The sequence below is a fragment of the Plectropomus leopardus genome, chromosome 10 (assembly GCF_008729295.1).
Source record: "Plectropomus leopardus isolate mb chromosome 10, YSFRI_Pleo_2.0, whole genome shotgun sequence".
NCBI lineage: Eukaryota > Metazoa > Chordata > Actinopteri > Perciformes > Serranidae > Plectropomus > Plectropomus leopardus.
Window position 1 is genome coordinate 34,736,619 of NC_056472.1, and position 14,556 is coordinate 34,751,174.

A 14,556-nucleotide genomic window follows, 5' to 3' on the forward strand; every position below is an offset into this window, starting at 1 on the left:
TTGTGCAGAAGTGCATTAATGCCTAAAATACATCAAACAAAACATTTAAGGTCACGTCAATCACACCGTGACCTTTACCACCTTTAAACGAGTCTGCTGATTTTTATTTAAGTCATTCCCTGTTTTTATTGGTTTGTTTCAGCGTTTTACTTTTTTTTTTCTTTTGATGGTTTTGCATTTTAGGGGACTCATTTTTTTCAGCAGGAGAGTTGAGGAGAGAGCAGGAGGGAGCAGCAGGAGGTGTTTGAGGAGCAGCAGCAGGAGTGTTTGAGTGTTGGAGCAGCAGGAGGAGTGTTGAGGAGCAGCAGCAGGAGTGTTGAGGAGCAGCAGGAGGAGTGTTGAGGAGCAGCAGCAGGAGTGTTGAGGAGCAGCAGCAGGAGTGTTGAGGAGCAGCAGGAGGACTGGTCTCTGTCAATAGGTCCTGAGTCTGAAGACCTTGCTGAGCCTGGATGTGGCGCTGGAGTAGACCAGGAAGGAGCCCTCGGCGGTGCTGAAGTGCTCCCAGTCTCTGCAGCCAAAGGTGGGCAGACTGTGGACGGGGACGAAGCCCTCGTAGCCCTGCCACCTGAGGACACGCAGACACAGAGACATCCCAGCTAGCAGCGAACGTTCCCACAACATTGGCTAACGTTACCTATGGGTTGCAGTGATGTTTTAAAGAAAACATTTTAATCTAACGTTAAAAGAACATTTTCAGGATGTTTATCATTTCAGATAATGTTCCTTTAGGGTTAAACGTAACGTTTGAGCTGCAACACTCAGAGGATGTTTTGGAGATGCTGAGAGGTGACAGATCAGTTAGAAATTTTTGGCTCTAAAAATGTTCTGAGCAGCAACTTTGCTTTATGTTCCCAGAACGTTCTTCTCAAACTTCGGGCAACGTTTATATAAACATAAAAAAAAGTTACACTTTTTTTATTGTTAATATATTACATTTCAGAGCAAAAAATTTCCAGCCGGGATGAACCCGATTGTCTGCAGCAGCGTCTGCAGAGACAGACAGACACCCTGTGACAGGAAGTACTCACCTGTACACCACGCTGTTCAGAGAGTACGAGCTGCCGTCGTGAGAGTTGGCCACCACCAGGAACCTGTCGTCTCCGACGGTGAAGAACTCCCAGTCCACAGCGCTGGACACGAGGACACGTCAACATCAGTGTCACCAACAGCAGCGTCATCGTCCTGACCGTCTAAAGCTTCAGCCCAAAGTTTTTATAAAAACTAAATATGCACATTTTTACACTGAGCCTTCACCTGTGTGTGTGTGTGTGTGTGTGTGTGTGTGTGTGTGTGTGTGTGTAAACAGTGTTAAAGTGCTCCTGCTGCCTCTCGCTCTGTGAGAGGCAGCAGGAGCACTTCATGAAGCTTAACAGTAACAGTAACTGAAACTACAGTAACTGTGTCTCACTGTGCGTGAGTGTGTCTCACCTGTGCGTGAGTGTGTCTCACCTGTGCGTGAGGGTGTCTCACCTGTGCGTGAGTGTGTCTCACCTGTGCGTGAGTGTGTCTCACCTGTGCGTGAGGGTGTCTCACCTGTGCGTGAGTGTGTCTCACCTGTGCGTGAGGGTGTCTCACCTGTGCGTGAGTGTGTCTCACCTGTGCGTGAGGGTGTCTCACCTGTGCGTGAGGGTGTCTCACCTGTGCGTGAGGGTGTCTCACCTGTGCGTGAGTGTGTGTCTCACCTGTGCGTGAGGGTGTCTCACCTGTGCGTGAGTGTGTCTCACCTGTGCGTGAGGATGTCCTGGAAGCGGATGAAGGTCTGTGTGAGCGTGTTGAGCTCGTAGACGGTGGAGTTGATGCTGTAGAGACTCGGGCCGCGCTCCGACACCTTCTGACTGTTGGCCACGGCGAGGAAGAACCTGCCGTCCATCTCAAACGTCTCCCAGTCTGTCGCTCCCACCGTCTGCACGCGGAGGAACAGACAGATCCAGATTTACAGATTCCAGTGTGTGACTGTGATGTGTGTGTGTGTGATGTATGTGATGTGTGTGTGTGTGTGTGATGATGTGTGTGTGTGTGAGATGTATGTGATGTGATGTATGTGTGTGTGTGTGAGATGTATGTGATGTGTGTGATGTATGTGATGTGTGTGTGTGTGTGTGAGATGTATGTGATGTGTGTGATGTGATGTGTGTGTGTGTGTGTGTGTGTGTGTGTGTGTAAACAGGGTTAAAGTGCTCCTGCTGCCTCTCGCTCTGTCAGAAGTTTCATGAAGCTTTAACATGTTTTCTGTGGTTTTAAAAAGCCAATAAAAGTCTTCAGTGAGACGATCCGCCCAGACGGACGAGTCCAAACAGTCTGCAGGAAAGCCCCTCTCTCACACACACACACACACTCACACACACACACACACACACACACATTAATTACACTGCTCTGGTTTCCTGTTTTAATTGGAGGTTCTGGTTTTAGTTTCTTCATGAACTAAAAAGAGTAAAAACACATTTTTATGAATCTGAAAGTGATTTTAAAGAGCTGCTTTACTTTTATGACAGTTTGACCTTTTTACTACAGGACGTCCTGCTGCTCACTGATTACAGGACAGACAGGGGGACACACCGGAGGACAGACGGTGGGACACATTATCCTTGAGTTTCTTGAAAGCTGCTATACAGATGTAAGATGTTATTTTTGTTGTTGTTGTTATTTATTATTATTGTTATTATTATTATTATTATTATTATTATCATTAAAAGACGTGACAGATTATCTTGAGCGATTAATCTCCTGAACTCTGTCCCCGCTCGTCTTTTGTCCCACATTAAATTTCATCTCAGCGTCAGAGACAAACATATCTGATCCTGTCTGAGGACGCCCCAACCAGTCAGACCTGAGTCCTGAACCAGACCCCGGACCTGTCCCCATCAGGTCTACAATACAGAGACAACAAACGAGAGACACTGACCGGGATGCTCTGGAAGGTCTGGAAACATCCGTCCACCCAGACGTAGACAGTGGACATGATGGAGGTTGTCCGACCGTCAAACGTGTTTGGCGACCACCAGGAAGTGGTACGGTCCAACGGAGAAGAACTCCCAGTCATACGCTCCGGACGTGGACAGAGTCTGGTTCACCTCAAACTGCTGCAGGGACAGGAGGCAGGACAGAGGACAGTGTGGGGACAGTGTGAGGACAGTGTGAGGACAGTGTGGGGACAGTGTGAGGACAGTGTGGGGACAGTGTGAGGACAGTGTGAGGACAGTGTGGGGACAGTGTGAGGACAGTGTGGGGACAGTGTGAGGACAGTGTGGGGACAGTGTGAGGACAGTGTGAGGACAGTGTGGGGACAGAGTTACCTGAGTGTTTGGGTTCCACCTGTAGAGGACACTGTGGATGTTGTGGTTGGAGTCTCTGGCTGAGGACAGACACAGAGACACTTTTGACAACACTTTAAACTTTATTAGAAAAGAATAAATCAGGTCAGTGTTGTGTTATTATTGATGAAAATCCATGTTATTATTGATTATCATTAAAGTGATTAATTCTTGTTGATATTTTTTGAAGCTCAAACAAAAAAAAATCTTAAATAATTTACACAAAAAAACAGCAAGAATTGAGAAAATGCTGAAAAGTAACAAAAAAGAAAAAACAACAACATCCATTTTCTTTTTTATTCTCAAGTTCATCAAACAATAAAACGTGCTGCCGGATTTAATTCAGCTTTTATTCTGAAGGCAGTGAATCTGTGTGTGTGTGTGTGTGTGTGTGTGTGTGTGTGTGCATTTTTTTGCATATGTGTGTGTGTGTGCGTGCGTGTGTGTGTCTGTGTGTGTGTTCTAACCACAGTACACCTGCATCAGCTGACTCTTTCTTTCTTTCTTTCTTTCTGTTTTTTCTTTCAGATGGTCGGATCATAAACAATCTTCTCAGCTCAGATCTGAGTGTGTGTTATCTTCTCACACACACACACACACACACACACACACACACACACAGGTGGTGTGTTTGATGTTAAGGGTTCAGTAAAACTCTGTCAGAGGAGCAGATTGGAGCTCTCGTCTCTTCACACAGCTCATTTGTTGTCAGGTTTTTCTCTGCAAACTCAGAGAAATTAGCACATTTAGAAAATTATTATTTTAAAAAAGCTAGAGAAGAGTATGTTTTATAATAATTATATCTTTACATTTATTTCAAAAAATTATTGTTAATTTTTTTAAAACCTTTTTTTCCAAAGTCATTTATATAGTTTTGTACTTACCTTTTTTTTCTTTTTTGCAAATTTTCAGGTGTTACTTTTGTATATTTTTACTAATTATTTGCTGATTTTCGGGTTGTTTCTTCTCAGGCTGCTCGTTGCCTTCCTCCCACGTTTTTGAAAAAATTACGCCAGTTTGCCAGAGTTTCAAAAGGTTAATCAATAATGACAATAATCCTTACATGTTTATCTGCAGTCAGAAATAATTGTGTTGGTGTTTTTAAAGATGTGTCTTTTTACGATAAATGTCTACGTTATATTTCCAATGAGATGAATGGGAATCTCTCACATAATACACAGCAGAGCTCGGTCAGCTGTGATCAATGATCACTGATCGATTGGAGCGTATTGATCGGCAGCTCTCAGACGTCTGATATGTTGTCGCCTGGTCTGCGGCTGCAGCTGACTCGTGTTTGGTGTGTTTACCTCGTCTGTGATTGGCCACCACCAGGAAGCTGGTGTTTTGGATGCTGAAGGCCTCCCAGTCCAGAGCGGCGTGAGTCTGCAGCGTCTGGTGACGCAGGAAACGCCGCCGCCGCAGGTTCCACCGGTAGATGACCGACAGCTCAGGTTCCGCCTCCCGGGAATTGGCCACCACCAGGAAACTCTGACCGGGAGAAACACAGGAAATACTCAACGGGACCAGAACTAGGGCTGGGCAATATGGAAAAATGTCCAATCACGATATTTGAGACAGAGCCCAAAAGCATGACACACACGGCAGATGTGTGGGAGTTGGCAGCCCCGGTGGGGAAAGGGTTAACAGGAATTGTTTGTTTTTTTGGACATGTGAGCGTGCTGAAGCGGACTGTCGGACATGTCCGCACGCTTGAGCTCTCGGACATGTAATATCATAATGAAAATATCATGTTATTATCATCATTTTAATTCAGCTTACATTTAACCCATTATTATTCTTATAACAGCTGGTAATGCAGGTGTCTGGAGGTGGAGCAGCTCTCACCTGGCCGTCGATGGTGAAGTGTTTCCAGGCTCGAGCCTCCTGAGTGCTGATGTTCTGGTAGAGATGGAACGACCCGTTTCTCCACCTGTAGATACCCGAACCAGGTCGAGAGTCCCTGCAGGACAGAGACGGGAGGTTTAGAGGACACGCGGTCAAACAGCAGGTGGTGCTGTTCCAGGTGCGTCAGTACCTGTTGGCTACAGCCATGAACAGGCCCTCAGACGGGATGGAGAAGACCTCCACGTCGAAGGTCTCTGAGCTAGTGTACAGATCCTGGTAGTCCTCCACGTAGTCCAGACGCTCCGGATCTGATCGCGGGACACCAGAGAGAGAGAGACAGAGACAGATAAAGGAGACACATGAAGGACAGGTACCACAAATATTGACTCACATCAGCACAGTTCTTGACTCTTGTTGGCTCATAACACAGTTTTTACTTTGTTACTATCATTATATATTTTATGCAATTTTTTAGGAATAAAAGTCACATTAGCCCCCTACATTTTTTTAAATTTTCCTTATAATTTTCAGATTTTGTACTTTTTGTACATTATACAAATACTTTTTGGAAATAACATGTACCTTTTCTTCTTCTTCTTCTTCTTCTTATTATTATTTCTTGTAAATTTTTGCAATAGTTTTTGGAAAAATTGTCATACATTTAATAACAGTTATCTGCCTTTGTTTTTACATGAAACATTTATTTTGTCCTTTTTAAAAAAAGGCAGAAATTTTGTTAATAATTTTCAGAAATGTCTTGAACACTTATTTAAAAAATGTACTTTTTTTTTTTTTTTTTTTTTTTTTTTACATTTTTACCAATATTCACTTTGTGAAATATTTTCTGTATACTTTACTAGGATTTATGGATTTTCTTTTTATTAGTGATTTTTTTCTGCCAGGCATTTATTAATATTTTTGTACATTTTATGAATAATTTTCAGAAATTTCTTGTGCATGTATTAATATTTTTGCACTTTCTAAAAAATGTTTTTGCTAATATTTTTTTTAACATTTATTTACTACAGTCTTTTTATTAACGATTTTCAGATCGTTAATAAAAATAATTATCATACATTTTTTAGGGGGTGTAGATATTTTACTATTATTTTTTGGACATTTTTAGTGCATTTCACTGACATCACTGGAGCCAATATGTGCTGTGTCTTCCTGTCCTCATTCTCTCTGACTGCACTGCAGAAACACACTGTCCTCAGGAGGACATGTGAGACTCACTGTGCAGCAGCGTCCTCCAGGTGAGTCCGTCACAGATGAACAGGCCTTTCCTCTGAGCGTTGAACCACAGCTGGCCGACCTCTGGTCCTGAACATGGAGGAGGACTCCCCAGAGTCACCCGGGCCTCCGCCTCTGAAACACATCAACAACACCAACCACAGGTTTCACAGGTTTCACAGGTTTCACAGGGCGAGGAGGGCGAGGAGGGCGAGGAGGGCGAAGAGGGCGAAGAGGGCGAGGAGGGCGAGGAGGGTGAAGAGGGCGAGGAGGGCGAGGGCGAGGAGGGTGAGGAGGGCGAAGAGGGCGAGGAGGGCGAGGAGGGTGAGGAGGGTGAAGAGGGCGAGGAGGGCGAGGAGGGTGAAGAGGGCGAGGAGGGCGAGGGCGAGGAGGGTGAGGAGGGCGAAGAGGGCGAGGAGGGCGAGGAGGGTGAGGAGGGTGAAGAGGGCGAGGAGGGCGAGGAGGGGGGGGAGGGTGAAGGGGGCGAGGAGGGCGAGGAGGGCAAATTAGAGGTACTTTACTTGAGTATTTCGGTGTCATGGTACTTTGTATTTGTACTCCACTATCACAGTCACAGAGATAAATATTGTAGTTTTTGTTTGTAGTTTTACAGAGTGCAGACGGTGTGCAGGTGAGGACGGAAAGTCCCTGTGTTGTGAACAACAGGGTCAGAGCTGTGAACCTTTTATTATCTGAGATTTCAGTAACTGGATCTGATGAGCTGAAGGTTTTCATCACTTCTTCAACCGCACGCCCTCATTACAGCACACAACAGACAGATGACTCTCTGTCATTATTACACATTATTACTGACACCTGGAGGCACACACACACACACACACACACACACACACACACACACACAGGCTGATAATGAGATTCTGCGTGAAGACAAAAACACCTGTTTTACGACCAAAAACTCTAAACAGCACAATGACAAACAGCCGCACAGACGCTCCACAGACATGACATCACTGTCAGAGCTTTACACAGAAGAAGAAGGCAGGAAGTAGATTTATCAGGTATTTTTTACATAAAGGTTAAAAAAACAAAATTACAGTTTGTCACTGATCCTGCTGCATCTTTGGAGTTGAAGGATTAGTTGATTAAAATCAGTAGGTGCTATAAAAAAAATCCATCCAGTTGCTGCTAATGGCATCACTCAATTCCTGCAGAGCATTTTTTGAATTTACGTCACAGTCTCGTGTCCTGTCGGCTGTGAACAAGGTCCGCCCATACAGTGCAACAGCTTGATCCGGGATGTTAGGGGTTAATATGTCTGGAGATGTGTGCAGAGTCTCTGATTCGTTGCTGAGTGAGCCTCGATCACATCTCATCCTCTCTATTCTCCTGCAGGCAGACATTAGCCAAAAGAAGACTCTGTAGAGGAGCAGCTCCCGGTCCAAGTCGGGTCCAGATTATCCAGATTCATGTCCTAGCACGCAGAAAGAGTGTGGAACTGCAGATGGACTCTGCTGTGCAGTGAGCAGGTACATAAATCAAACACAGTTCACCTGACTGAGGATTTTATAAAGTGTGAGTCCCTCAGCGTCAGATAGCATCAGAGGCTGTGAGCTTCATGAAGTCTCTGAGCCTCAGGCTGCTGATCACACTTCACCTCATCAAAAAACATTACAGGAAACCCTCTCAGTCTGCCTCACATGTTTCAGATCCAGTGTCATCTCTGAGTCCACAGCAAAACCCCAAATCCAGCAAATCCAGTCCCCCTCGCTGAGAGCAGGACCCCGAGCCCCCTGATCTCCCTCTGCTGGGGCGGTGAATCTCTGCTGACTGACCCACAGGGGTCAGGAACCGCCACACTCAAACCACCCCGGTGCATGCTGGGAGGTCATGTCATCTGTACACAGCAGAACTGCGACTCTGAGCTCCACAAACACAAGCCGAACCGCAAGGAAAAGCTCAACAATCGCTCTGAACTAGCGAGCACCATACAAGGCAGAAACCTGCCGGCCTTCAGCTTTCCTCCACTTCTCCCGTCTGAAAACTCTGACGAAATTCTGACTTTCGTGGTCCTGGTCCTCCGATCTGACCTCCTACCTTCACCCCGACCGTTCGCAGAATCAAAAGACGCACCTGAACCACGCTGTTGTTTTTAAAGCTGAACATCAGTGCCTGTCAGTCACTGTTGTCATGGAAACACACATCAAACAGGGGTAGGGTTTGGTGCTGTCCGTCAGGTTGTATCTCAGGTTACTGAATCTCTGATACCATCACAAACTGAAACACTCAAACAGTAAAACACAGAGAGCTGCGAGCCGTCACAGAGCAGTCACACAGCCCTCAGGTGAACCTGATACACCTGTTTATATCAGGGTTACTCCACACGGCCAAAAGTATGTGGACAAAAACTGTAACCAACAGTTAGTTATGTTGGTTACAGATTAATCTGTAGATTATTTTGGTTTGAAAACATCAGAGCTCAGTGAGAAACGAGCATGAAATGACTTCAATAAATGTCTTGTTAAATATATCAAATTTATTAAAATGTCAGGTCAAAGAAAACACATCTGAGAATCTAGAAATATCACATTTTTGCTTGAAAAATGTGAATTGATGGAATGAAACAGACCTACAGACGGAGCACCAGAGCATACTCTGGTGCTCCGTCTGTGCCCAGAGCATACTCTGGGCACAGACGGAGCAGCAGGACATCAGGGACAGTGAAAGAGAAACTGAACTGTTCAGTCTGCAGCAGCTGCTCCTTTCACTTATCAATACGACCTGATCAGCTCTGATGAGATCCACTGATCAATTACCCTCCCTGCCCCCCCCCCCCCCCCACACACACACACACACACCAATAATCATTTATTGGACAGTGTGTTGCAGCTGTAGTTTGTGCGTCCACGCTGTTTGTGTTGTTTTTAATTCTCGGACTTTCATGTGATGCGGTCTCTCACCGTACGGGTAAATGGCTCCGAGGCCGTCCGGCAGCAGAGGGGCGGACTTTAGAGCCCGGGGGACGGACAACTCAGCAAGGCTGGGGTCAGAGTTCGGACACAGTCTGGGCGTGACATCTGAGCCAGGAAGTAGAACCAGCTGACGCAGTAAACCCTGAACACAGACAGGAAGTTCACAGGTCTTCACAATAAAACATCAGGACCCTGAAGGTCTGAAGTCCTGATGTGAGACTCACTGAGAAGCATCCCCTCGTCCTCCTGCGGCTGCCGATGAAGAACCTGGAGCCTCTGGTGCTCAGAGCGCTGGGGAATGACCGCACCTGTTTACTAGGAAACAGGAACCAGTTAATGCACCAGTCTCAACCAGTAACTCTGGAACATACAACAAAGTGAACCAGTCTAAACTGCAATGAACCAGTCTAAACCTGTCTGAACTTGTCTGAAGTAGTCTTAACTGGTCTGAGTCAGTCTGAACTGGTCTGAATCAGTCAGAACTGCTCTGGATCAGTCTGATATGGTCTGTACCAGTCTGAACTGGTGTGACTGAGACTCACAGCTCCAGAGGAATTCCACAGTCGACGGTCAGTGTGGCGTACGGTCCGGTGATGGCGAGCACCACAGTGTGCCAGCTGTTATCATCCAGTCCAACATCCTTAAAGCTGAGCCGGCTCCGCCCACCAAAACCAGGGGGCGTGACCAGGAAGTGGAGGCGGTTCTCTGAGACCCGTAACCCTAGCAACAGCAAATCAGAGCTCTCGTCCACCACTGAGAAAATGTACTCGTTCCTCTGGAGACAGAAACAGAGAACAGGTTAGACCAGATCGGACTGGATCAGGTTCTGTTGGGTTCCTGTGGTTCACCTTCTGTCTCAGTCTCGGTATCTTGATGGTGGCGACCAATGAGAACTCAGCAGGGAAATAGTCACAGTTGCTGAAGATTTGGGAGGCGGGGAAACTCAGCGCTGTTGCCACGGTGCCGGCCAATCGGAGCCCTCTGGAGCCTTTGGACTGTACCATCTGCACCTGACGGGTGGTTTGATTGATCATGAGTTTAATTAAAACCACCTGGTCTGCACTCATTCGTCGTCCCGACACCTGTCCTACCTGAGGGGGCGGGGCTTCTCCTGGGCGTGGCAGAGCTCGGGCCAGCAGGTCGAGAGGCAGCAGGTCTGAGGAGAAAACAAACAAACAAACAACAACAGAACAAAACACTTTTATATTCGTCGTTTTTTTCCCCTTTTTGTTCGCGCTTTCAGTTCTTACGAGACACATTTCAGGCAGCAGATACCGCAAAGAAAGAAAAGTAAAGGGCTAAAAAATGAATGAAATTATTTATTTTCTTCATTTGTGTCAGACTATATGTCAAAGTGCATTTTTAAAACAGTGGATGGAAACCATAACTTGAAAAAAAGACCCTTTAAGACCCCCTGCTGCACCTCTTTAAAATGGTGTATGTTTCTTAATTTTATACATTTTATACACTCTAGTTTTTATTAGCCTTTGTTTTATTAGTTATGTCAGTGGGTTTTATTTTATTTATTCTATTATTCATCTTATGTTATGCATATTGTGCATTCCATCTTTATCCTTATTTTGATCTTATTTTCACTGGTATTATCACGTGGGTTTTATCCATGTGAAGATGCATTCTATGTTTTCTATTCTGATCTTATTTTTTTTGCATGCTGGTTTAATTATGTCTTTTTGTGCACTTGGTACATTTAATTTCTTTCTTGTAAAGCACGTTGGGTTGCATTTCTTGTATGAAAGGTGCTATACATGTAATATTTATTATTGTTATTATTTTATTATAATTATTGTTGTTGTGTATTATTATTATTAATATTATTCATTTTCACTTGAGTGAAATCAGTAAAGTCAGAGAGAATGACTGCACATTTTTCCTAACAGCTGTTTTGTTTGTTTTTTAAAAATCTTTGTAAGCGGATGTTTTCCTCGTCCTGTGACCGATAAGTGAGTCGGTCCTGCGGTCAGCTGGATATTAATCTTCATCAGAGATCACGGTCTGATGAACACGTCAGCTCTGAGGAGTTTATTTTGATCACATGATCACCCCGGGGGGACGTTTCATTGGTGTACCTGCAGTGATCTAAAAATAACAGCACAGGTGTGTCCAGGTGCAGAGATCGGGTTCCTCTGATAATGACGTCGTGTTTTCCTCTGACTCCTGTAACCGTCAAAACTCTACAGCTCTGAAATCAGCCCCGCAGACGGCTCACGCTCAAACCAACGTTACAAATCAACTCTTCAGTTCGAGTAACGTTTAGGAGTTACACATGGAGTCACAGTAACGGAAGGAGTAATGTACGGAGTAACACCTGAAGTATGAGTGAATGAAGTAAAAGTCATGAAAAAGGTACTGAGTAATTTACAAAGTTAGAGTAAGTGGAGAGAGTAACGTAAGGTGAGGCGACAGTAACGTGGGAGTCACGCAGTAAAGTACGGAGTAATGTGCTATATAACAAGTATAACGATAACAAAATGACAAAGAAATGTATGGAGTCATGAAGTAACATACAGAGTAAGATACAGAGTAATATTTGGAGTACACAGGTAAGATATGCTGAGTAAATTACAAAGTAATACAGAGTAATATGCTGTGTAACACACTGAGTAATAGATAGAGTAATACACGGAGTAACCTAGGGAGTAATACATGTAGTAAGCTACAGAGTAATATAAGGGTAATTATATGAAGTATATATTGTATAGATGAAGTTGGAGTGGAGTAATATATGAATTAAGATATGGAATAATATACAGTTGCAAAAAGAATGTACTAGTTATTATTATTTGTTAGTTTTTCAAACTAATGTTTTGTTGAAATGCTAGATTTGAGGTTTGTTGCTGTAACAAAGAGGAACTGTTTAGTTAAGTGACTTTATTTTATATAGTTTTATGTATTTTGCTGTTGGATTGCTAAATGTAGATTACACTACATTCCTTTTTTTACTTGACTGGAACAAGCTCTTGCATTAATTTTATTTTGGAGAGACTTTATATCAGACTGTAAAACACACTGAAAACACTGGGCTGGTTTTAGTTGGGGAATAATGCCCTGCAGCATTTTAAAATGTTATTTTCTGTAAATTTGTTGTTATATTAATCGAGTGATAAAAAAGTAATAGATCAATAAAAAAAAAATCGCTAGATTAATCAAAAAAATAATCAATAGATTAATCAATAAAAAAATAATCGTTGGGTGCAGCCCCAATGGAAACACCTCGAGGATATTGGACAAAATATTAGGATCCCTCGGATGTTTTTTAGGGTCAGTGTACTTTGTGGTCTATGATTTTTTCTTTCAGGAACAGAAATGAAAAACACAAAACAAATAATTATTTGATTTTAATTTCAAAATCCAAAAATGAAAAATCATTTTTGGAAAAAAAAAATAGTTTTGGATTTTGATATAAAATCAGGTAACTATTTATGAAAATCAAGTAACTTTTTTTAAAATTTCTGTTTCTGACAGGAAAATCCAAAGACCAAAGAGTACACTGACCTTTCAGGAAGTTTTTTTTTTAAATGGTTAAATGTACGCTGTGGACAAAACTGTAATACTGAAAATATCTGCAGCAGGAAGCTGGATCTTTGTGCAGCGCTGAACACAACCTGCAGCCTCCAGCAGGTGGTTTCAGGGAGAGACGAATATGAAAAGTGACAGAAACGAGATGAAAGCAGAGACGCAGAGACAGCTGCTTTAAATCTTTATCTCCCAACACACTCAGTGTTAGTTTATAGCTGGAATTCCCCTTTAAGCTCCTGAGAGGACGTCTGTGTGTTTTGTTTCTGCAGCGGATCAATGGAGGATGAATGGAGGATGAATGGAGGATGAATGGAGGATGAATGGAGGGAGGGGACGATATGCACAGAAACTGATCTCATATTTCAAAGACACTAAACTATAAACGGAGCACAAAGCAGCAAAGAAAGCGTCAGCCGGGTCACAGAGGACACACACACACGCACGCATGCACATGCGCACGCACACACACACGCACGCACGCACGCACGCACGCACACACGCACACACACACACACACACTCACACACACAGATGAGGACCCCGGAGGGAAACACATATCCACACACAGACGCTTCACTAAAGTTGTTGGACTGCTCCTTTAACCCGTCTGGCAGCCTCTGTGTGGAGACATTTGTCCCTCCTGCGTCCTCATACCTGTGCAGGGTCTCCAGCTCTGACCTCGGACTCTGGCGGCGAGCAGCACCCAGCTGAGCAGCAGGGAGCGACACGCCAACATCACGCCAACCACGCGGTGTGAATCCCCCTCACCGCTGTGCTGCTCGACCCGCGGCGCTCACGGTCATCTTCAGGCGGACAGACGACCCGCCGCAGGACGGAGTCTGGTCGGACTCGGATTTCTTTCCTTCTGTGGTGAAAACAGATTATCGATGAGAAAAATATTAAAACACAAAAATATGTTTCGGTCTGTTCAAATACAAAACAGTTTTTAACACAAACTAGGGATAATAACAATTAATCGATGATCGATTAATTGGTCGTGAAGAATCTAATCGAACGTGAAATTTAATTAATTGATAGGCTAAGAACTGCTGTCAAAATATACGCCGTATGTTGCTGTAAGCTTCGACTGAGGATAAAACAAAGTCGGTATTGTTTGAAATAGGCAAAGTTCTTTTTGTTTGCAAAGTTGTTGTTTTTCAGACAACGATTAATCGATCATTGCTTTTACCGAATAATCGATAAAGGAAAGTGCGTACAATCTGTAACCCTAACACAAACGCACCAGGACTTTTTTGTTTTTGTAGACTGGTCTCTGATTCAGCCTTTAAATAACTCAGAGGACATTTGTCCCTCTCCAGTGTCTTTAATTAAATCACTTTACATATCAACATGAAAATAATCCGGAAAAATCCCCTTCAGACCTCCTTCATCGGCTCACCGCAGCTCGCGCACACCAACGTCTCAGTCTGAACTGCAGCGGCGACAAGAACTGCGTCCTGGACCAGTGCCGAATATATTTGAAAAAATCCTCCAAGGTGTTCTTAATATATCACGTTCCCAAAAATGAGACAGACAAAGTCACAGTGACCTTCGACCACCAAATTCTGATCAGTTTATTGTTGAGTCCAAGGACGCAGTTTGTGCCAAATTCAAAGAAATCCTTTTAAGATCTTTTTGAGATATCACGTTCACGAGAATGAGACGAACGCAAGGTCACAATAAACTTGAAACCT

General features: G+C 44.0%; 1 protein-coding gene across 1 annotated transcript; it reads right to left on the reverse strand.

Annotated features, from left to right (window-relative positions):
• Nucleotides 1-374: 374 nt before the first annotated feature.
• LOC121949593 (thrombospondin-type laminin G domain and EAR repeat-containing protein-like) lies at nt 375-13,598 on the reverse strand. The gene is given in 16 exon segments (XM_042495326.1): nt 375-565; nt 1,029-1,130; nt 1,725-1,903; nt 2,906-2,992; nt 2,994-3,083; nt 3,297-3,355; nt 4,622-4,802; nt 5,160-5,274; nt 5,350-5,467; nt 6,396-6,527; nt 9,314-9,467; nt 9,550-9,640; nt 9,868-10,100; nt 10,174-10,335; nt 10,417-10,481; nt 13,517-13,598. Coding segments are annotated over 16 exon segments (2,004 nt in total). The 3' UTR covers nt 375-411.
• Between the last annotated feature and the right edge of the window lie 958 nt (nt 13,599-14,556).